The 23,417-nt window shown below is 40.2% G+C and overlaps 1 protein-coding gene across 1 annotated transcript; it reads left to right on the top strand.

The window, feature by feature from the left end:
• Window positions 1-708: 708 nt before the first annotated feature.
• On the top strand, window positions 709-23,417 carry DAPL1 (death associated protein like 1). Its single transcript, XM_068969582.1, has 4 exons — window positions 709-766; window positions 11,027-11,114; window positions 15,193-15,253; window positions 23,301-23,417. Exons 1-4 carry the CDS (start codon window positions 709-711, stop codon window positions 23,415-23,417), a joined length of 324 nt encoding a protein of 107 aa, XP_068825683.1.

Raw genomic sequence — 23,417 nt, 5'->3', positions numbered from 1 at the left:
TCTATTCCTGTGTTGGGACGATCCGCTGGAGAAGGGATAGGCTAACCACTCCAGGATTCTGGCCTAGAGAATTCCATGGACAGGAGCCTGGCGGGCTACAGTCCATGAGGTTGCAAAGAGTCGGACACGACTCTGTGACTTTCACTTTCAAAAAATAAGAGAGAGAAATATATGATTATCACCCTTTGCAGAAATCTCTGTGAATATCCTCAATTATTTTCTTAGTATAAATGCTTACAGTTGCAAAGACTGAGACAAAGACATAACACTTTGTTTCGTAATTGCCTCTGAAGAAAGACAGCTGATGTCTTGAAGATCTCATCTTGCCCTCTTTGTCATGCCAGTACCCGACAGAGAGCCTGTCACATTGTAAGTGCATCGCATATACTTGGTGGATAAATAGTATAGTTGGAGAGAAAAAGAATTCCCCTGAGCTTGATCCTTTCCCCTTCCTTCTGTGAAAGAAAGTAAGAATACTCTTCACCTCTCAGATGAAGGAAATAAAAAGAAAGCATTCTTCTAAGAGAGAACTGGTCAAAAAGATGTAGGTTCCCAGAAAAGCTAGGTGCCAAGCCCTGTTGCTGCTCAGCAAAGCCCTTAAGGGGCCCCGCCCCCAGCCCATATAAAGCCGGGGTGCAGTGGGGCAGCTGCAGCAGCTGGCACTCAGCCTCCAGAGCACCAGCACTGCCACTGGCCTTGGCACGCACTATGGCAAATGAAGTGCAAGTCCAGCTCTCCCCACTGAAAGGGGGGCATCCTCCTGCAGGTAGGCTGCCCACCCGCCCTCTGCCCTGCAGATAGCAAGGCCCCACTGCTGCTGCCACGGCCCCGCTTCCATCAGTGCCTTCAACAGAGATCCCCAACAGAGCCAAGGCTCTCTGTCTCTCGTGTTAGTTTAACTTCCTGCAAACTGATTTCCTCTTCTGTCTTTGATGCTCTTAGGCTTATGTATAAAAACCATCTGGGGACTTAACAGGCCCCGCTTTGGCTGAATTAAAGCCTAACGTTCTGTGAGAGCGCAAGGGATTGGGCACTGGTGGAAAGGAGCAGGTGGAGAGCTTGGACCTTCCCTCTATGGCTGTAGCTTTGTAGTGACCCGTCCACACCCAGGAGGTGATTTCCTGCTCATGGAAACCTTCCTCCCTGGAGGTTCCAGCTTCTAGACTCAGTCTCCCCAAGATGCCTATACATTGTCTGACTTGGTGCCCAGGCAAACCAGCTTCTGCACAGAAGACAGCAATGCAGTTTCTCTCGCCCTCCTCAGGTGTGGGGTTGGGCAGTGTTATCAGTCATGTCTTTTGTCTGTCACCAAGCTGAGGAGCACTTTTAAAAAAGGTGATACGGGCCTGGCAGGGGCCGACTAGAAAAGGTAGCTTTCGAAGTATTTTACAAAGGATCCACGGTTCTTTCCTTTTTTTTAAGTATGCTATTTATATCAATTCTCTGGAATATGGAAATTATTTTTATTGTACTTAACCATATGTTCATATAGACTGGCTGAGGCACTCAGGCCTATTTTTAGCCAGTTTGATGTTCTTTCTACTGCCTATCTCGTTTCCTTTTCCTTGAGAATGATCTCACAAGCTCAACTGCTTTGTTCTTGCCTTTCTCCAAATAACAAAATTTATTTGTTGGTATCATTCCTTGGCTCTTCTAAGCCAAGGTGATTTCAGCCATCCTTGCTGCAGAGGACAGTGGCAGGTATAACCTTCACAAAGCATCAAAAGCTGACACAAGGCTCAGTGGCTTTCTGGTGGGCAGCCCAGCCAAAAAAGAGTCAGAATTTTTACCGTAATTCTGAGTTTACCCATCTTGGCACCCTGTCATGGTCTCTTGTGGCAGACTCCTGACTTTTTATATTTGTCATTGGATTTAGGAATAATTAACATTATCTACATTTAAAGTTAATGATGTCAACTAATGATCAAGAACTATTGATGTCAATTATTAGAAGTTTTTGAAAGTGAAAGTGAAGTCGTTCAGTCATGTGTGACTCTTTGCAACTATAGCCTACCAGGCTCCTCCGTCCATGGGATTTTCCAGGCAAGAATACTGGAGTGGGTTGCCATTTCCTTCTCCAGGAGATCTTCCTGGCCCAGGGACTGAACCCGGGTCTCCCTCATTGTAGGCAGACGCTTTACCATCTGAGCCACCAGGAAGTCCTACGTGGAAGGACTAACTTGGAAGTTTCTACCTAAGGACAAAAGAAGACATCATTCTCTTCCTGCAACTTCCATCCCAATCCTTCCTAAAACAGTTCAGCTAATGCCTGATTTGCTAAATGACATTTATACACAAAGAACACAGAGATAAACTCAAGCAAATAGAAATGTGAATGAAGCCACCAGGAACTTTTTGTCCCCACTGCTAATGATTGCTAATTACTCTGTGTACATAGCACACCATGACGCCATCAAGCATGTCACAATGCCTCTGGCATGACAATTAATTATTATGAACTGTGACACTTCAGATAAGAGGTTTGGGATAATTAGAATGGAGATGAAGGCAGACTTTTGCCTCCCCGCTGAGAACAAGGGAACAAGAAAGCCTCATCCTTCAGCTTGTCTATTACATAGTTTAACTCTGAACCAGATTGCTACCACACAAAATTTTATTTATAGAACAAAAATAATCCATTGCCAGAATTCCATTAAATTTTACCTGAGTTTTATAAGCAATAGACAGGCCCCAGAAAGTAGGATGCAGACATGATAAGGTGGAAAGGTCTGACATGGCCTTTGAAACCAGTCAGTCCTAGATTTAAACCCTGCTTCCCTTCCACATGGCTAAGCCTCAGTTTTCTTATCTCTAAAACAGGAGGGGGTATGCATGCATGCTCAGTCGTGTCTGACTCTTTGTGACCCCATGGACTGTTGCCCACCAGATTCCTCTGTCCATGTAAGCAGTAATAAATAACATTGATATTGTAAGTTTTTTATGACTGTTTAAAGAGATAACCTGTGTAAGGTACCCAGACATGAATGTTAATCCCTGTAAAGTACAGGCCTGGGAAAACACATAGCTGCCACAAGAAATGATTTTCTTCCATGGCAAGACCTCCTGATGTTTGAGGGAGGCATTAGAGACTACTGCAATCATCAGAACAGAAGGAAATTGCAATGGGAAAGAACCGTGTGCCTGCCCCATCACAGTTAAAAATGAAACCACTCAAATGTCAGCCAGCTGTAACTCTTTCCCACCTACGTGGCAAGCGTGTAGTGGTTTTTTTCTTTCATGTATATTATATAATATACGGCACCTCTGTGAGCCCTGCTTATTTATGTTGTGAAACAAGACTACACTAAACATGAGGTGGCCTAGGCTCTAGGAAGTTAGCTTTTGGTTTTCTGCTGTTTTGATTTGCCTCACTCTCAGTTTTATAAGAACGCCATTACATGAATAGCTGAAACTGAGCAAGTAGGAAGTAATCTAAGGAAGCTAAGGGCATACATATTGAACAAGAAAAAGCAGCAGTTCATGAGTTTTCTGTATCCCTCACACTTTTGTATTTGGCGTAAGGCAAACGAATCAGAGCCATCAAAGGGGCCACTGCTGAAACGCCAGAGAGAATCGTTCACTAACTCATTGAAGAGAGAGGGAAGTTTAGGGAATGTATCCCCTGCATGCGTGAGTGTTTACTCACTAAGTCATGTCTGACTCTTATGACTCCGTTGACTGTAGCCCACCAGGCTCCTCTATCCATGGGATTCTCCAGGCGCCTCTGTACAGGGGATTTCCCAGGCAGGAATATTGGAATCGTTTGCCATTTCCTCCTCCAGGAAATCTTCCCAACCCAGGGATTGAACCCCCGTCTCCTGCATTGCACACAGATTCTTTACCATCTGAGCTCCCAGGGAAGCCCCGTGCATCCCCTAGGGTTAAACTAAGAATGGGGAAGAAATCATGGCTGCAGATGGGCCAGTATGATTTTTTTTTTCTAAAGCAAACACTAGAGGCTTAATTCTATCAATTCCAGTCTGTCCATGCCAGCTTCTGGGAGTTGATCTGTGAGGTTTGACAGAGAATTTGAGAGGCTACTACCCCACACGTCACAGGGCAGGGGTTTGATGACAAGAACAGCTGCTTTTCACTTAACCCTGTGTGCCTGGCACTACACAGAGCCTTCTAGACACGAAATCAATCCTGCAGACCAATGATGTTCCCACATCCCTGTTTCACAGAGGAGCAAATTGAAAGTTAGCAAAGTCAAGGGATATGCTCAGCACCACACAGCTGGAGAGCAGGGGTGCAGAGATGGACAGTCAAGTGGACCCATGCCAAGCCCTCTCTCCTTGCTTCACAAGCTATTCCTGATGCGGGGCTTTTGATGGATAGTTTAGAATTTACCAAAAACTCGACTGTGAAAGAAAAGAAAGTATTTCTCAAATATCTGACTTTTAAATTAAAATGTTCAAATGAAAGTTCTAAGTCACAAGGCAGAGTTTGCCCAAACCTTCATGGTGGTCATCTTTTTCACATACGTTCTCCACTGATTATTGAAAGAAAGAAGCTCAATTTTTCCTGGAGGTTTGTCTTTCCTTAGCTTAACTACCCTCTACCAAACAAGATGCAAAATGCCTGGAAAATCTTAATTGGAAAATTATTGTATAGCATTCTAAACTCAAGCGTCCACTTTTGAAAACTACAAAATCCATAAACTACAAAGGTGACCACAAAAGTAGAACACTTAGTCATAGATAGGAAATAAAATTTTTGTTTTCTCCACATCAATGTAGGTTTTCTAATGAAACTGTTTAAAAAAATCAGCTCTCTCTTACATTCTTTAAAAATCTCTAGGTCATTTTGCTTATTAAAAGTACCTGCAGTCTTGTATTTGAATATATTTGTATTCAAAGTCCTGTTAAAATGTTAAATCAGTTCATTTTGTACTTTGCCCAGTTCTAGTTGGTTGTTCTACAAAGGTTCAAAAGGCAATATAGTCCCAAACATGGAATTACATAAACAATTACAAATTTAATTGACCTAATTTAGTTACAGTGAGACTTTGAGATCCCGTGAGTTAGACCAACTAGTTTAAACAAAACTGGCAAGAATCTGATTGCAAATGTTGGTTGCAAATGTTTTTTTTTTTAATGGCTTATTTAGGGAATTCCCTGGTTGTCCAGTGGTTAGAACTCTGAGCTTTCACTGCGGAGGTTGTGGGTTTAATTCCTGGTTGGGGAACTAAGTTCCAGCAAGCCACACTGCTGCTGCTGCTGCTGCTAAGTTGCTTCAGTCGTGTCCGACTCTGTGCGACCCCATGGATGGCAGCCCACCAGGGTCCCCCATCCCTGGGATTCTCCAGGCAAGAACCCTGGAGTGGGTTGCCATTTCCTTCTCCAATGTATGAAAGTAAAAAGTGAAAGTGAAGTCACTCAGTCATGTCCAACTCTTAGCTACACCATGGACTGCAGCCTACCAGGCTCCTCTGTCCATGAGATTTTCCAGGCAAGAGTACCGGAGTGGGTTGCTATTGCCTTCTCCAGCAAGCCACACAGCTCAACCAAAAAGAAAATGAACAAAAATAAAAAGCAATAACAGCTTAAAAAAAAAATGGCTTGTCTAAATCCAGGGAGATCCAGGAGGTGTCAACAGTATTCCCTGCAAAATTCTGAAGATGACCCTCCCACAAGGTTCCATCTGGTTCAATCACCCCAGTGTAGTGAGAGCCTTACTCTATATCTCAGTGTATCCATCTATAGTGTGGAGGGACTCTCCTCTGCTCCTTTCTACTGTACATTGCTGACCAAGTGAGATTACTTATCAGAACAAGTTTGGTACAAGAACTATACTCTGAAAATCCAACGTGTGGTAGACTTATGCTTCCTAAATCACTCAGAACCCACAGCCCTGGATAGATTCAAAGACTCCTGGATGAAAGTAAGAATCCTGTGAGAATTTTTTCAAAATTGGGTATAGCTGCTTTGCAAATTGTGTTAGTTGCTGCTGTACAACGAAGTGAATCAGCCATGTGTATACATATGTCCCCTCCCTCTTGGATCTCCCTCCCTGCCCCAGCCCACCCCAGCCCACCCGCACCCCTCCAGGTCATCACAGCACCAAGCTGCGCTCCCTGCACTATACAGCAGGTTCCCCCATCTGTTTTACACATGACAGTGTACACATGTCAACATCAATTTCCCAATTCATCCCCTTTCCCCCCGCCATGTCCAAACACCTGTTCTTTACGTTTGCATCTCTATTCTTGCTCTACAGAGAGGTTCATCTGTACCATTTTTCTTGATTCCTTATATATGCATTAATACATGATATTTGTTTTTCTCTTTCTGACTTACTTCACTCTGTGTGACAAACTCTAGGGTCTGTCATGAGAGGATTTTTAATTTCCCCTCAAATGTCACTGTTTTATTGTTCTGAAGAATGAAGAACTCCCATGTTTGCATTCTCCTTACTTTTTTCTATTTCTTTTGCTTTTCTAAGTGCACTGTATTCTTTCGAAAGGGAGGGAACATGATAGATTTTCTTTTGTAGGTAGATGGGAATAGTTAGAATCACATTAAAGACGTTACAGTAAAAACCATCTAGTTTACTGCTACTGAATTTCCCCAAATCCTTCTAAAATATTCATGGCAGATACACTTCTTTTTAGCACACTGTGGGGCCAGGAAACATACTATTGTGCTATGCAGTCTACTTCACTTTGAATAAAACAGTTATATGCAGCCAGGCTCTGCCTTTCAGGAACTTTTGCTATTTGGTTTTCATTGTCTCCTCTGGAAAAACAAATGTAAATAATAATACCTACTAATTATTAAGTGCCTCCCATGTATCCAGGTGCTTCTGTTGCCTCTATTTTCTAGGGCAACTCACACAATCAGTATTATTCCTTTTAGAATCCAAAAACTGTGCCACAGAGGAGTTTAAGTATCTTGCCTGAGGTCACAGAGCTCAGGCAGGGTAGAGCTCTCTGACTCTAATAACATTTCCTCACCAGGAAACCAGGCCTCCTCCATAAGACAGCCTCTAAAATCCTTGAAAATGACATCATAAGTTTCCCTTGTGCCTCGGCTTCCTCAGAAGTGGTATTTCCCCTGTGACACGGCTTCTTCTCCTCTCTGGTCACTCTCCTCTGGACATTGTCTAGAGACCTCAACATGCCAAAGTTCTTCTCACTTTAAACTGGTCCTCATTTTAGCTATAACAGGTGTGCTTCTGTAGTTGGCAGTAATAATCAGTGGAAGAAAACATGTGAAAACCATAACAGAGAAAACAAAAGAATACTAATAGGAAAGTAATTACAACACTCCATGTTTAAAAGACATTTGTCATTAGAAGAATGACAGATACTACTGAAGGGTACTGAAGACCCAAGCTCTAGGTTTGGGGCTATTGTGATTTGATTCTTCTTGGTAGAAGAGAGAGCGGTGCTGTGAGCAACACCCTTCAAACAGAGGCATACTCTCTTCAAGCAGTCTCCAGAAAAGGGCACCCCTCAGTTTATTTCATCTATTTCCCATGGCTATTCAAAAGATGTTTCCACATCATTTCCATTTCTGTTGCTGATTATTTTGTATGCTGCGTGTGTATGTGTGTGTGAATTTAAAGCAGAGGCTGGTGGCTCAGATGGTACAGAATCCACCTCAATGTAGGATACCCAGATTCAATCCCTGGTTTGGGAAAATTCCCCTGGAGGAGGGAATGACAACCCACTCCAGTGTTCTTGCCATGGAAAGAGGAGCCTGATGGGCTACACAGTCCATCGGGTTGCAAAGAGTCGGACATAACTGAGTGACTAACACACACACAGATGTGTGCGTAAACACAGGACTTTTTTTTCCCCTGGACTATATCTAGTATTATAAAAGTATAGTGATATACTTTTACTATCAATAAAAAAAAACTTGGCTATTCAAAATGACCAAGGAGAGTTTATTCCATGAACACAAGAATGGTTTGATAGTAAAATATTCATTAATATATACTTATAAAATTTTTATCTGTTAACATAATTAACCACATTAAAGAGAAAAACCATATGATCATATACATGAATTATAAAAGGGCATCTAGTCAAATTCAACATGTGTTTGTAATTTTTTAAGCCAATGAAACAGTAATAGAAGGATATTTCCTTAATACAATAAAATAAATGTATTTGAATAGGTATATATATTACAGATATGTGTTTGTGTGTATATCCAACTAACTACACATTATACTTAATGGGAAAACACTAAAAGCAATCCCTTAAAAAATTAGGATGACAAAAATGTCCTTCATGAGCACTATTTAATATTATTCTAGACGAAGTAATATTCTATTGTTTGCAGACTATATAATTTTTAACCAGGAAAATAAAAGGGAATCAACAAAAATACTATAAACAGTAAGAGATTTCAATAAGATATGGATATAAAATCAATGATATTAATATAAGAACAACAGTCCATGAGAGCTATAATGGAAGAATAGACCCTCTTTACAATTGCAACAACAACAACAAAGAGAAAATGCTTAGGGAATAAACCTAATAATAAATGTGTAAGATTTATGTGAACAAGTTACTGAGGGACCCAAGAAAATAAAAGTGAAAGTGAAGTCGTTCAGTCATGTCTGACTCTTTGTGACCCCGTGGACTGTAGCCCACCAGGCTCCTCCCTCCATGGGATTCTCCAGGCAAGAGTACTGGAGTGGGTAAAATGGAAAAGCATACCATGTTCTTGAAAAGAGAGCAGCCAGGATATGAAGATATGAATTTTCCCTTTAAAAATAATCTAAGGGCTTCCCAATGGTTCAGTGGTAGAGAAGCCGCCTGTCAATGCAGGAGACAAGAGTCTGATCCCTGATCCAGGAAGCTCCCACATACCACGCACCACAACTATTGCGCCTCTGCTCTGGAGCAAGTGCTCCTCAACGAGAGGCCTGCGCATACACCCAAAGAGTAGCCCCCTCTTGCCGCAGCTAGAGAAAAGCCCACACACCAAGGAAGCCCCAGCACAGCCAAAAATAAATAAATAAGATTTTTTTAAAATCTATAAATCTAAAGCAAGACCATTAAAAGACTACCAGCAGGATATTTTTGGTGGGAACTGACAAACTGATTCAAAAGTTCATATGAAAAAATAAATAAGAATAGCTAATAAAATTCTGCAAAGTAAATATAGCAAAGAAAGACTATCAATTAAAATATAAAGCGACAGTCATTCAAATAAAGTTGTAACAGCATATAAACAGAGATGAATGGAACAGAAGCCCAACAGGACAAATAGGCCAAAAATTTAAACAGTCTTTAAAAAAAAAAAAATACAACTGCCTTCTGAAATAAAATAAGCTCAACTTTTAATAAAATATAAGAAATGCAAATTACCTTTCTTTTTCTTATTGGTTGATGAAACCAAATATTTTCTAGTTCACATTGTTGCCTGAGGTATAGGGAAACAATCACTGTCATTGAAACTAGTGAGATTGTAAACTAGTGCAACTTCTGTGAAGGATAATTTGACGAGATTGAACAAAATTGCAAATGCACATACTCTTAAGAATTAACAAGATCACTTCTAGGAATTTATCCCACAGATATACTTGCACTTGTGCAAAATTATGTACATGAAAAGGATATTCATTACAGCATTGTTTTTGATAGTAACAGATTAGAGACATCTAAAATGTCCAGCATTTGAAAACTGGTTAAGTACACATAGAATGTCCATATAATGAAATTTTAAACCAGATGTTAAAAAAAAAGGCATTCTCTTTTTACATATACATTCTCTTTTTTACATATGTATGTGATACATATATATCTCTTTTCACGCGCAGATAGGGAACTTACTCCAAAGTGCAAGACTGAATGAAAAATATAAATAAACAAGATACAGAACAATGTATGCTACCATTAAAAAAATACATAGGTATGTGTATAGAATGTCTACGGATGAATACATAGAAAACTTGTTAACATTAGCAGTATTTAGGGAAGTGAACTGGAGACCTAAAAATAATCGTAGAAGAGATCTTCCCATGTTTTTTGAATTGTGTGCTTCATGAATGTATATTACATAGTCAAAAAATTAATAGTTTTAAAATAAAAATGAAGTCAATTCACGAGGGCATTGAGAAAGAGAAAGGAAAAGAGTTTTCCTATTTTTCGCTTTATTGAAGCCAGTTTTAGAAAATTGCCAATCTAACATTTCCATAAAAAGAATTAACAGGCTCAAACAAATCAATGTCCATTTAGCTTTTTATCATTTGAGCTTGTCAGGTTTCAAATGTGCAAATTTCCTGGGAACAGAAAAAAGTATTTGCTTTGACTTGCAATATGAAATGGGTTGTTCCTTTTCAAGTTGATTTCATCTGACATTGTTAAACACTTGAATTGCTGTTAGGTCATCTGTAGCCTAATTAACACTAATTGATCTCTTAAGCAGCAGGATTATTAATGCATTTTAATTACTCATTAGAACATCTGAGCTCCTGGAACAAGGAGGTTTGAGGTCTGGGATGCAAGGTGGATATCTGGTGGGATCAGAAGCATCTCTTTTGAATTAAGTGCCTGTTATCACCGCTGCCCTGACTTTTGGCTCATTCTCCAATCTAGCTTTTGAAAGCTTTGGTTGGATTTAAAAATTTGCAAGCCTTGCACTTTAATCTTGTGGGAAAACAGGAGGGTCACAGTGTAATTGTCAGTTGCTATCATGAAGAATGTAATTGGTTTGATAATAAGAAAAAATGTTTTCAGTGAAATGCCTAAGGGAGTGCATTGTTATCTCCTCCCAAATCGAAGGTATAAACACCACTGCTTTTTTTTAGCCTTAGTTCCCCCTCTCTGAACACAAACAAGCAAAAACCTTAACCCTTCTCTCCTTCCCACTTTGTTTGAATATTTTTTTTATCTGTAACATTAGCTCAAGGTACTTTTTTTATTATGTTGTTTTAGATAAAAGTTCAGCTCTTCAAAAAGTTCTGAAATTCTTCAAATGTCAATTCATACCTTGAATAATAAAACTAATTTTCTCTTGCTGCCCTAACCATGATTCTTGTGCTGATGCTTCTTTGTTTATAGTAAAAGCTGGAGGAAAGCGAATTCCCAAAAAACAGGAAATTGGCATCTTGGAGAGACATACCAAGAAAACAGGGTTAGAGAAAACAAGGTAGGAGACTGCTTCATTTCTTTTCCTTCTTCATCTCGAGTTTTAGACAACTCTGCTGCCAGAAGTCAGAGGCGTTGCTGTATCTTAGGGCAAACCAAGGCTCCCCAGGCACTTGCTAACCAGAGTTAGAGGCAGCGGGTGGGGTGGGGTGGGGTGGGGTGGAGTAGAGTAGGTGATGGGGGTCAAGATGGGAGGGGAAAGGGGTGGGGGGAGGTAACTGCCCTCTGGAGACTCTCTCTGCCCAACCTCCTCCTCTCTGCAGACAGCCTAACTGCCTGCTATTAAAAAGCACAGTCCTGAATGCATCAAAACTGGACTCAACATCTATATTTTCACCTTAGCCTTTAAAGTACTACTGTCTCTAAGCTGGCCTTGTTTTTGTAATGCGTTTTCTGCTGAAGCAAATCTCCTGAATTAAAAATGAATGCTTTCTTGTTTGTTTGTTTCAAATTCCTCACTCAATTATTTAGAAAATAATGGCCACTATATTTGGCCCAGCCGAAAGGCATTTGGATACTGAGGTTGTTTTCTCCCTGAATTCCTTCCCGGATAACCTTGACACACTGCAGTTTTCTCAGAGCTAAGCAGAGAGCCATGGGCTGGATCTCTTGTACAAATGACCCAGCCCCTCTATGCCTTGGGTAAGGAAAATAGTGCCTTCAAAAAGAAGCATGTGAAATTAGCTCCTCCAAATAGCGCCATTTCAGAGACTACTAATTTCAGGATAATTTCCATAGGTGAGTTCACGAGTAATTCAAAAGGAGTGAATTCGAAGATGCTTAGATATGTCCTTAACAATTAAAATGGTAACAGTCTCAGAAAGAACATGTGGAAGGAAATAGGCTATGGAATGTCTCAGATTTTTTTTTCCATATAAAATTACTTTTTAGATCACTTTAAAATTTTTCTTCTCGATTTCTGGAAAGAATTTTTTTTTTTAGGGTTTTTCTACCTTAAAATGAAATACTCTATCTCATACATAAAGACTTCATACAATTCAGTAGCCAAAAAGCAAACACTCCAGTTTTAAAATGGACAGAAGATTTAAGCAGACATTCTCCCAAAGAAGAATCAGAACAGGTACATGAAGAGATGCTCAACATTGTTAATTATCAGGGAGAAGACGCAAATCAAAACTACAATGAAATATCACCTTATATCTGTCAGAATGGCTATTACCATAAAGTCAAAAAATAACAAACTGTGGCAAGGATATGGAGAAAAGGGAACATTTGTGCATTCTTAGTTTCTAATATAACCACTACGGAAAGCAGTATGGAGTTTCCTCCAAAATTAAAACTAGAACTGCCGTATGACCCAGCTATTCTACTTCTGAATATTTACCTGAGGAAAATGGAAACACTAACTTGAAAAGATATGCACACTCCCACATTTATTGCAGCATTATTATAGTAGCCAAGATATGGAAGAAACCCAAGTGTCCATTAATGGATGAATGGATTTTTTAAGATGTGATACCTACATACATACACATATGTGCACACGCACACCCATACACTCACACAGAGGAATATTTTTCAGCCATATGAAAGAAGGAAATCCTGCCACTTGTAACAATATGGACGGACCTGGAAGGCATTATACGAAATGACATAAGTCAAACAGAGAAAGACAATTAACATGTGATCTATCTTGTATGAGAAATCTAAGAAGAAAAAAAACCCGGGACAACAGCAACAAAAATCTCAAGCTCTTAGATATAGAGAGCAGATCAGTAGTTGCAAAAGCTGGGGGGAGCGGGTGGGGGGGCGGGGGCGGGCTGGTGACGGGTAGAAAATGGGCGAAGGGGATCATCAGGCACGAACTTCCAGTTATAAGACGAATAAGCCACGCGGATGCAATGTACAGCGTAGTGACTGTGGCTAATGATTCTGCTGTTGTTCAGTCGTGTCCAACTCTTCGTGACCCCGTGGACTGCAGCACACCAGACTTCCCTGTCCTTCACCATCTCCCACCATGACCCCTCCATCTTGGGTGGCCCTACGTGGCATGGCTCAATGTTCCATTGAATTAGACAGGATAGTTAATGATACTGTATTGCATATTTGCTAAGTTGCTAAGAGAATAAACCTTAAAACTTCTCGTTATAAGAAAAAATATTTAACTATATATGGTGAGAAATATTAACTAGACTTATTGTAATCATTTTGCAGTATATACAATATCAAATCATTATGTTGTACACCTGAAACTAGTGTAATCTTTATGTCAGTGATAGCTCAATTTTAAAAAATTTTCCCATTTGGCATTGAGTGTTTGTTTCTTCTGAATCAGAAAATAATCACCACATAGTGAAAGCAAAGCTCTAAGTCCTCAAGAGTGAGAGTCACATATTATTTATCTCCTGACCCAGCATCTAGGACGGTTCCTAGAATAGAGAAAGTACTCTCTAAATGACATCAGACTGTCATTGAATTGTCAGCTGGCTAACTTTGAAAGCCTATCCTGTTAAAATCGGACTCAAGCATAAGCTCTGTTTGTTGTGACACTCGTTATCATGCCTAGGCCAGGGACTCAGGAACTAAAGAGTCATAACTTGAAAATGGCCTTCTAGTTGGCAGCCGGTGGGCAAGTCATTCATTCCTCTGTACCTCACCAAATGGGACTTACTGTTAATCCGAACATCAAGTGAACATTATGAGAAGGAGTTGCCTAGAGAGTTATAAAGTGGTGAGTGGAACCCTCTTTAAAACTGCAATTGTTTTCTGCTGCTGCTACTGCTGCTAAGTTGCTTCAGTCGTGTCGGACTCTGGGCGACCCCATAGACGGCAGCCCACCAGGCTCCCCCGTCCCCGAGATGCTCCAGGAAAGAACACTGGAGTGGACTGCCATTTCCTTCTCCAATGCATGAAAATGAAAGTAAAGTCGCTCAGTCACGTCCGACTCTTGGCGACCCCTTGGACTGTAGCCCACCCGTCTCCTCTGTCCATGGGATTCTCCAGGCAAGAATACTGGAGTGGATTGCCATTTCCTTCTCCGAATTGTTTTCTAATAGTCATTAAAAGATGAGACTTGGACTACTGCAGAACCTAAACAGCTAGAAGTAGCTTTCTTGAGCTATTTACTGGGGTAGATATAGGTATGTGGGACCCGAAGCTTATAGAATTGGGAGGCTTGAGCTATTTACTGGGGATAGATATAGGTATGTGGGACACGAAGCTTACAGAATTGGGAGGCTTGAGCTATTTACTAGGGTAGATATAGGTATGTGGGACCCGAAGCTTATAGAATTGGGAGGCCATTTTAAGGAAAAACATTATAAAATTATAAATATGAAATGGTTAGGGCCCCCTTGGAAGGAGACTGCACAATGAGAGGCCCTGGAGCTTCCCCAGCTTCCCCATGAAGTCACCTCTGTTCTTCATAACCACTTCATGTTTGCATGGATATGATTGCTTCCCCTTCATGGACAAATATCTCTCCTTATACATTATAGGAAAACAGCTTTTGAAAAATATATCATAGAAAATAAACTCCTAAGCATCATCAGATTTGTTTTCCTTTCCTAATAACTTCTACAAACCCACACACACATACACAAAATAGGCCAAGAGCAGAGTTCCTTCAGGAAATTACACTAGAAGCTCCTCTCTCGTTGAAACTCTGCTACAAAATAACTTGGCCTGAGAAAAGAAGTCAGACACAGAAGAGTACCCGCTATGTGGTGCATTTTACAATGTACAAAGTCAAAACTAATATATGGGGCGGTAAGGCAGGGTAGTGATTATCCTTAGGGGCAGCTAGTTTGACTAGTGCTACAAGTCTGTAAATATTCGCCAACCTATATGTTGATATGTGCACTTTTCTCCATGTATACTCTACTTCAAAGAAAAATTTTTAATATTAATAAATATTAAAATTATAATAACTTGGCCTGCAAAGCTTGTAGTTCATGGTCACACAGAGCAGGGTTTTGTGGGGTTTTTTTTAATCTTCCAGAAGTAGCCAAGCAGCATGAAAGCTTAAAGACCAAGTAGAAAACCATCTACACAGATCATTTAGCGTCTTTAGTGGGAAAGTTGCTGTTTCTATATGAGGTTTCTTTTCATCTTCACAGTGCCATTGCAAATGTTGCCAAAATACAGATGATGGATGTCCTGAATGACACTCTGGAGAAGGTGAGCCATGGGTGAGGCAGATCACGTGATACTCCCAGCCAGTTTTCACCTAGCTGATCATGCTACATGGGTGAATGAGCTGATGACTGGAATTTTTTTCCAACTCAGAGGTTTGATGTCCCTGTGAAAGAATCTGCTTTCAGTTCAAGGAACACAGAGTCGTTTTGATGGGAAAAGCTGATGCTCCCAAATTCCTAGCATCTATTTAAGAAATCATTTCAAAAATAAGATAGGAAATTAAACAAGAATCATGATGCCAAATTGGCAGAACTTTATGTTGCCATCCACTTATTTCCTGAAGACCTTGGCATGTTGCTCTAAATAAGGCAAACTGTGTGCTGGGAATTCAGCCCTTCTTGACCTTCCTCCCCACTGCTGCTTTCCCATACGGAAATGTTTGATTTGAGGCCAGGATGGGTGGAGGGTTGCCCAATTTAAGACTGGAGGAAGGCTGGGCACTGGCTGGCTTTATCTAATAAAGTCTATTTATAAAGGTGGTCGACCATTACTATTTTTATTTCTGTATCTTGAATTCTCTCTAAGTAGCTCAGGAAACTCAGAAAGTTATTCCTGAATAGACGGTTTAATTTTGGGTTCAAGAGTTTGCTTTTAAATGTTGTAAGTGATCCGAGGATCCTTATTCTACTCCTAAGGAGAGGGTGGATGCACTGAATTCAGGCATTGAAGAACCACTATTTCTGTTACCCCAACATATATTGAAGGTACAGGACTGGGTGTCCTTTGTAGAAGGAAGACTTGCTGTTTGCCAACATCAGGGGTCTGAAATATTAATAGATTAGAATGGCAATTGTGTGGCTAAACTTCTGGGACCTCTCTTTGGTACTGGCTTCTCATCTTACTGTCTTTAAAGCCTTGAGCAAGTTATTGATCTTGCACCTCTGATTTGTCATTTGTAAGATGAGGATTAGGAAGAGATGGTTGTTGTGTGGAACCAATGAGATTCACACACAGGAATCTCTTAGAATAGTGCCTGACACAGAGAAACCTGTCTGCACTCTCTGCTCTGATGAGTAGCATCCATTTTATGACAGTGAAATGGAAAGTTATGTCTGAAGCCCATGAGGCAGGTAGTAGTACCAGATAAGATCTTGACGACAGACCATAGCTACAGAGCCTTCTCACATGGTGGTGGTGGGGGTGCTGGTTCTTCCATCAGGTAGATCAGAGGGCAGGTCATAAATGACTCTTTGCCTTCCTGACTTTAGAAGAAGGGCAGGGATGGACGGTGATCTGCCTCTTGCATTCTCTGGCTCCTGCTCTCCAAACACCTCATCCTCAGGGGCAAGAGATGTCCACAGTAAGTGGAACTGAGTGGAATAGACACATTCCTCTAAAATATGTTAACCCAAAATAAAGTGTTTAAAGAGAGTGATCAGTAAAGGTCAATTATGCTGTACTTTAGGTATGATGCTGGAATCGTCACTGTTTTTAATAGACACATGTGTATACGTCTGTGGCATAAAGGACTCTTTCCCTGCCAGTTAAAAATAGCACCTCTGTATTTCAAAGATAAAATAATCAAATAACAACAGCAATAAGTTATATTTTGAAATCATAAGAAAACACAGATGGTGTGCTGTTACAAATATTTTTAACGGTAACTATATCTATGTTTTAAAAACCCTTTAACACTTAGCTCAATGTGTACTGTGTGGGACTGTGTATGTTACTGATTACAACAGTTTCTGGCATCAGATATCAGGTACCTGGGTCCTATGTTGGCTCTGTCACTTGGTAGCTGTGTGTCTTTAGGCTTCTATTTCCTTATCTGTAAATAGGAATGTGATTCACCGTATCCACCTCACAGAAATGTGAAAATAAAATGAGGTTATATAATGTGTGCAGAGGACTCAGCGCAGTGCCAGACACACTTAGCTCTCGGGACAGGTTAGCTTCTATTCCCCAGGGGAGATGTCCTATAGAGCATCACCTGGAATCCAGGCAAAGGATAAGAGACCAGTAAGAGAGTCCCAAGATTACCCTAAGTCACTCTATTGAATATGGAGATTGGTGGGATTCATTGTTCCCTTACAGCTAAGAAAAATTTTCCATAAATCCATAATTCAACCTGAAGTGTAATAGGATTTCATAATAAAGGTCAACCTGAGGTGGAAAGAACAATGCCTTTTAAAATATAGATAGATCTGCGGTGATCAGTGGTTGCCAGAGAGTAGAAGGAGGAGTTGACCACGAAGTGACAGGAGGGAATTTTGAAGAGGGATAGAAGGGTTCTATACCTTGATGGTGGTGGTGGTCACAGACTGTATGCACTTGAGAAAATCCATAGAACTAAACACTGAAGAGGGCATATATTTTACTGTAGATAAATTATTCTGTTAAATTTTTAATGTAAAAATTGTATTATTAATAAACAGTCTAAACCAAAAAAGACATAAAATACAGAGATGTAGATTTTTGCTAACAAACTTTCATCTGCATTATGATGACTCCCCCAACAATACATATTGTCATGAAGATCTAGCCATATATAATTGGCCGGAAGAAATATTGTAGCAGTAATGAGGGTCATAGACTCTGCATTTATTAGCATTCATTCATGCCCTCGGCTAGAATTATATCTAGTTACTAGAACCCATGTCAATTCTCATGCCAGTTTAAGAACTTAAGAGCCCAAAACAGTGAGAGTTACAGCCCTACTCATAGGATCTCATCAACAATTCAACCATGGCAGGAAATTTCTATCCATATACTATTCATGTCTGTATACCCTTTTAAAACCAACCTAGATTTAAGATGTGGGAGAATGGAAAACAATTCCCCAAAGGTTGGAATTGTGCAAATCTAACTGGAAACTAGGGCTTCCCTGGTGGCTCAGTGGTAAAGAACCCATCTGCCAATGCAGGAGACATGGGTTCAATCCCTGGGTCGGGCAGATCCCCTGGAGAAGGAAGTGGCAATCCACTCCAGTATTCTTGCCTGGAAAATCCCATGGTCAGAGGACCCTGGAAGGCAACAGTCCATGGGGTCTCAAGAGTCAGATACGCCTTAGTGACTAAACAATAACAAAGTGGAAAGCAACCTAAAATTTTCTCTCCCACTCTTTCACCCACTCATCCCCATACAGACCCCATGAGCAACTACCTTCCTCCTACTCTCCCTTCCTCTCTTGCCAGTCCTCCCTACCTGTTTCAGCCATAAATAATGAAAGAATTCATGCTGCCCAGTGATGGGCCATGCAACATATTTATTCTTGCAGAAGACGGGTTATATAAGCTCTCCGAGCTAAAAATTTGAGATCTGGTATTAGATGAAGTTCCACCTACTCTCTAGAGGTTTTTGACCTTTTAGAAGCCACATAGCTCCTCTGAGATTTATGATTGCTCATTTACTTGATTATTTTAAGGCAAAGAATAAGAAATAAAAGTACTGCCAAATATGTTAACTCTCTGGATAGTCACAGAAGTAAGTTTGGCAATAGTTGTGAAGCTTCTCCCAACAGAAAAGTATCCAGTTAAGCCATTAGTAATGGGGTTGGGTTATAGTGTGGATGTGAGTGGAATGTTGAAGCCTGGTTAAATTGGGGCCACTTTTCAAGCTGTCAGCTGCGTCACCAGGCTCGCAGTGAGACGTATATGGAATGGGATCCTGGGGAAGAGGAAGCCGTCAAAGGCATCTGCAAATCGAAAAAGGTTTCTCTTGTTCTGTGGATTAACATCACTGTAGGAGAATCCTTGAATTTCATCGACTGAATGTTTTGTTTTAAGCACTTTGCGTAATGGGGTATAGAAATCTAAGTGCCAACATTCAAGTTGGACGTTAACACCCTGGAAAGATGAATGGAAGAGCTGCCAGTCTGCTAATACCACCTGACTTCAGGCTCTAAAACAAAACCTGCCACTGAGTTTCTTGCTTCTAGAGTTTCTTTCACAGCTCTAATCATAAAGACTTTTTAATACACTTCTTTGACTTTTTCTCTGAAGTGAAAAATACAGGTTCTGAGGTCACAACTACCCGAGAGGAAGATACATTCTCAATGTGGAAGTTTCTATTGATCTACTTTTCAAGTCCAACATTTTGCCCCTTACGGGATGGAGTTGCAGCCAGGCAGAATCCTTACATACATACTGGCCTTGAATTCTTTCTCTTATGGAGTTACCCTAGTTTCTTTTATCTTAATGAGTCAGATAAATACCTTTCATTCTACAAATCCTATCATTTTACAAAGACTAATGATGAAAAATCCAAAATAACCCCAAAGTTAAGATGCCAGACTAAAACTCAGCGGTTTGTAGGTTGTAAAGCTATTCCTACTTATTATTGGTTAAGACTTGAATACAAAAATGTTCCTATCTCCATTGATATAAAATCTACAACAAAGAATTAGTGCATTTAAGGGTTGATTACTTACCATTTCATCAGTTCTGAAGGTAGACCCTTTATAGGCTCTCTACCCACAACCTGCAAGTCTTTCTACTTTAGAGTACCCCTGATGGAGGGGGTGAAGTATTTGAGAAAAAGAACTCAGTTCTCTTGTATTTTCACGCATTGTTATAAAGCTCTGACCCTCCCAAACTTGTACATTTGTAATTTAATAATCTTGAGTGGTTCCTCTAAGGTTATTATCCCTGGCAGAATTATTTCCACTATATTCGCAGTCCTGTTGATTTTTTTCCCCTCTAAAAACTTACCAGGCCAGTTCACAGATGGCTAACAGCCCCCAGGGGCAGTCTCCCATTCATTCTGACCTGTGTCATTCCTCTTTGGAGAAGCCATTGAGCAGAGTTCTTAGAACCTCAGTTAAATGCCTTAGTTAAAAGAGAACCCCTAACCAGTGGGAATATAAAATGGTAGAGGCACTATGGAAAACAATATGATAGTATCTCAAAAAATTAAATATAGAATTACCATGTGATCTAACAATTTCACTTCTCAATATATACCCGAAAGAACTAGAAGTAGAGATTTGAAGAGAAATTTGTGCAACAGCGTTCATAGCAACGTTATTCACAATAGCCAAAAGGTGGAAGCCACCCAAGTGTCCATCAACCTATAAATGTATAAGCAAAATGTGGTCTATAGACATACATTGGAATATTATTCAACCTTTAAAAGGAAAGAAATTCTGACACATACCACAACATGGATAAACTTTGAAGACATTACGCTAAATGAAATAAACCAGACACAAAAGAACAAGTATTGCATGCTAAGTCACTTCAGTCGTATACGGCTCTTTGAGACCCCATGGACTGTAGCCCACCAGGCTCCTCTGTCTGTGGGATTCTCCAGGCAAGAGTACTGGAGTGAGTTGCCATGCCTTCTTCCAGGGGATCTTCCCACCCCAGGGATATTGCATGATTCCCCGTACATGAGATACTTGGGGTAGTCAAATTCACAGAGATAGAAGGTAGAATGATGGTTGCCAGAGGCTGGAGGAGGAGATAATGAGGAATTATTCTTTAATGGGTACAAAATTTCAGCTTGGTATGGTGGATAAGTTCTGGAAATGGATGGTAGTGATGTCCATGTTAGCACAAGTTCGTGTACCCAACTCACAGTGAGTCCAAACACTCTTAAACATGAGAGTTTAGAGCAGAGAAAGGTTTATTGCAGGGCCATGCAAGGAGACAAGTGACTCAGGCCCTAAAAAGCCCCGAGCTCCCCAAAGGATTCGGCAAAGCATTTTCAAAAGCCAGGTTTGGGGTGGAGTCTCCAGGTGCTGATCAGCTCTGCACAATTCTCTGGCCAGCTGATGGTGAGGTAGCAAGGTGATGTCACAGGGCTAACATTATCAGCCCTTAAACTCCAGGAGGCCTGGGGCTATGTACTCACGGTCATCAAGCAGTTAACACCAAGTCTTCCATTTGGTGGAGGGGTTTTCACATATGTCAAATACCTCAGGAAATGTGTATCAAATACTATTATCTAGGTGCTTCAGAGAGGAGCTAAAGCAGAGAATAGGGGGAAGGCCTATCATGGGAAGGCCCCATAGAGTCATGCTCAGTTACAGTTATGCAACAGTGTAAGTGTACTTAATGCTGTACTTAAAATGGATGAAATGGTAAATTGTATGTTATATGTATTTTATCACAATTTTTTAAATTACAAAAGAAATGTAGCCCCTGAACTGTGGAGATAACCCTGGAAATCAAATAATGAGTTAGTGCCAAATTAAGCAATAGGTGTGTCATTACACACTGCTCTCCTCTCGCCTTTCCTTTTACACCTCCACCCATCATCCGTCTTGACACCTTAAGAACAGTAATCCACACTGTGGCTTTCTCTCTTCTGTCTCAACTTGTCATCTTGCTCCATCTCACCTTGGCTAACTGCCCAGACTTCTGTTATATCAGAACTACTTGTTCACTTCCTTTCTCACCCTCCTTTACCTTATATTTGACTTTAAGTCCTACATCTTCCTACCTATAATCTCTTGAACGTGATTTAGAGCTAACCTGAAATAATCCATCTGTTTTAGTTGACACTAAAGACACCTAATCTGAAAGAAAACTACTGAAGTCAGTGACTTCTTAAGTTTCCTTTTGGTTCTAACCTTAAAAACAAAACAAGACATTCTGCTGTTACCACACTATAAAATATATGTCATGGGGCCCAATGTTAATTAATCTGACCCTCCAAAGTTACCAGCTCGTTTTTAAATTCTAATGCAATATTTATAACCAATACCTCAGTTATGTTTCTTCCTTTCTACTAGAATGTCAGCATAGACCATCCTTGGGTTTAATTATTATATAACTTGTAGCTTCTCATTGTAAAAAACACTTTGAGCAAAACAAAGACAAAGTAAATAAAAAGACTAGGAATTGCCCATAATTCTATCCCTCAGAGATAAACAGTGTTAACACTTCAGTGTATATTCTTCCAGTGTGTTTAATTTTTTAAGACCAAGAAGAAAGAGCTTTCTGGAGTCAAATTTCACATGAAAGGGAATGCTGTGTGCCCAGGGACATTTAAGAAGACATGTAAGGCACTTATGTTTCCCTGGTTTAGAAGAGCCCAAACAAGCTATAAACAGTGTGATGTTTGGGGTCATGAACAGTTTATCTCCCCTTTTATTTGACTTGAGTGTCAAGGCAAGGGCATCTAAGCTCAATAGAAATAAATTAAATTCCTCGTCAGCTGAGATATCCCTTCCTTGCTGGCTGAGGAAGGTGTCCTTAGGTTCCTTTATATTGAGTGAGTGGACTGGAAAACCAAGTGGAATGGGCCCAACAGGCCACTGAGTCTGAATTCTCCTCTTAGGAAAACTGTGCTTGAAATTGTCCCAGCATTGGGCATCCTTTATGATCTCATGCTGCCCTTGATGTAAATTCCATAAGGTCTCTTTGTCCCATATGTACTTCCTCTTATTGTCGAAGTCTCAGTCTATCTTAGTTTAGGCTCATTTCCTCACAAATGTCTTCTGGAGGGATGACTAGCGAGCTAATAAGTCACTCAGCTTTCTCTTTACAATGATGGTTAGGTTGAACCATACAAAACAGCCAGTATTTGGCCATTTTTTACCTACAAAAATAGAAATTTCACATGCTTCAATCTAAAAAATAATAACCCTAAGTTTTGCTAACTTCCTTCAGAGGCTCTTTATTTCTGATCTTTTGACATCTGAGGGGTTCCTTCTCCCCACCCCAGGCCCTCTCCAATGTGCCCATGGCCTTCTTAGCATATTGTGTTTCGTATATGCATAGTGGCACCAGGATAATTGTTAATATTGGAGAACTGATGAAGATACAGTTAACCATTTCTATCTTTGAGAATATCACTTCAAAACATATATATAGATGCACATATGTATATTATTTATATATTACATATAAAATATTTTATAGTTGAAAAAGTTAAAAACGTACTAGTGAGGGAAAACCCAGGTTAACACATATACTCATGGGTACAGAGATAGAGGTGGTATGGAAAAGAGGTTATATCAAAGAAGTAAACAACACTGTGAAATTCCTCTGACCAGCTGTTTTGCTTTCTCCTACTTTAATGCTTTATGACCCCAAAGATCCAATATGCTTATTTTTTTTTCTTTCCTTCTCACCTCTAGCTCAGCCATAAATTTCCAGCAGTAGCACACATGGCACATCAAAAACCCAGACCTGCTCTGGAGAAGGTCACTCCACTGAAAAGGATCTACATTATTCAGCAGCCTCGAAAATGTTAA

Source organism: Capricornis sumatraensis, chromosome 3, assembly GCF_032405125.1.
Source record: "Capricornis sumatraensis isolate serow.1 chromosome 3, serow.2, whole genome shotgun sequence".
Classification (NCBI taxonomy): Eukaryota; Metazoa; Chordata; class Mammalia; order Artiodactyla; family Bovidae; genus Capricornis; species Capricornis sumatraensis.
Note: the sequence above shows the minus strand (reverse complement) of the source record. Positions and strands in the feature narration are given on the sequence as shown.

What these genes read in the sequence shown, in the direction of transcription:
- DAPL1 (XM_068969582.1), top strand. Translation starts at nt 709, where the DNA reads ATGGCAAATGAAGTGCAAGTCCAGCTCTCCCCACTGAAAGGGGGGCAT. An exon ending in AGGGGGGCATCCTCCTGCAG is followed by an intron (nt 767 to 11,026) that starts GTAGGCTGCCCA and finishes CTTTGTTTATAG; the next exon opens with TAAAAGCTGGAGGAAAGCGA. An exon ending in ACAGGGTTAGAGAAAACAAG is followed by an intron (nt 11,115 to 15,192) that starts GTAGGAGACTGC and finishes TCATCTTCACAG; the next exon opens with TGCCATTGCAAATGTTGCCA.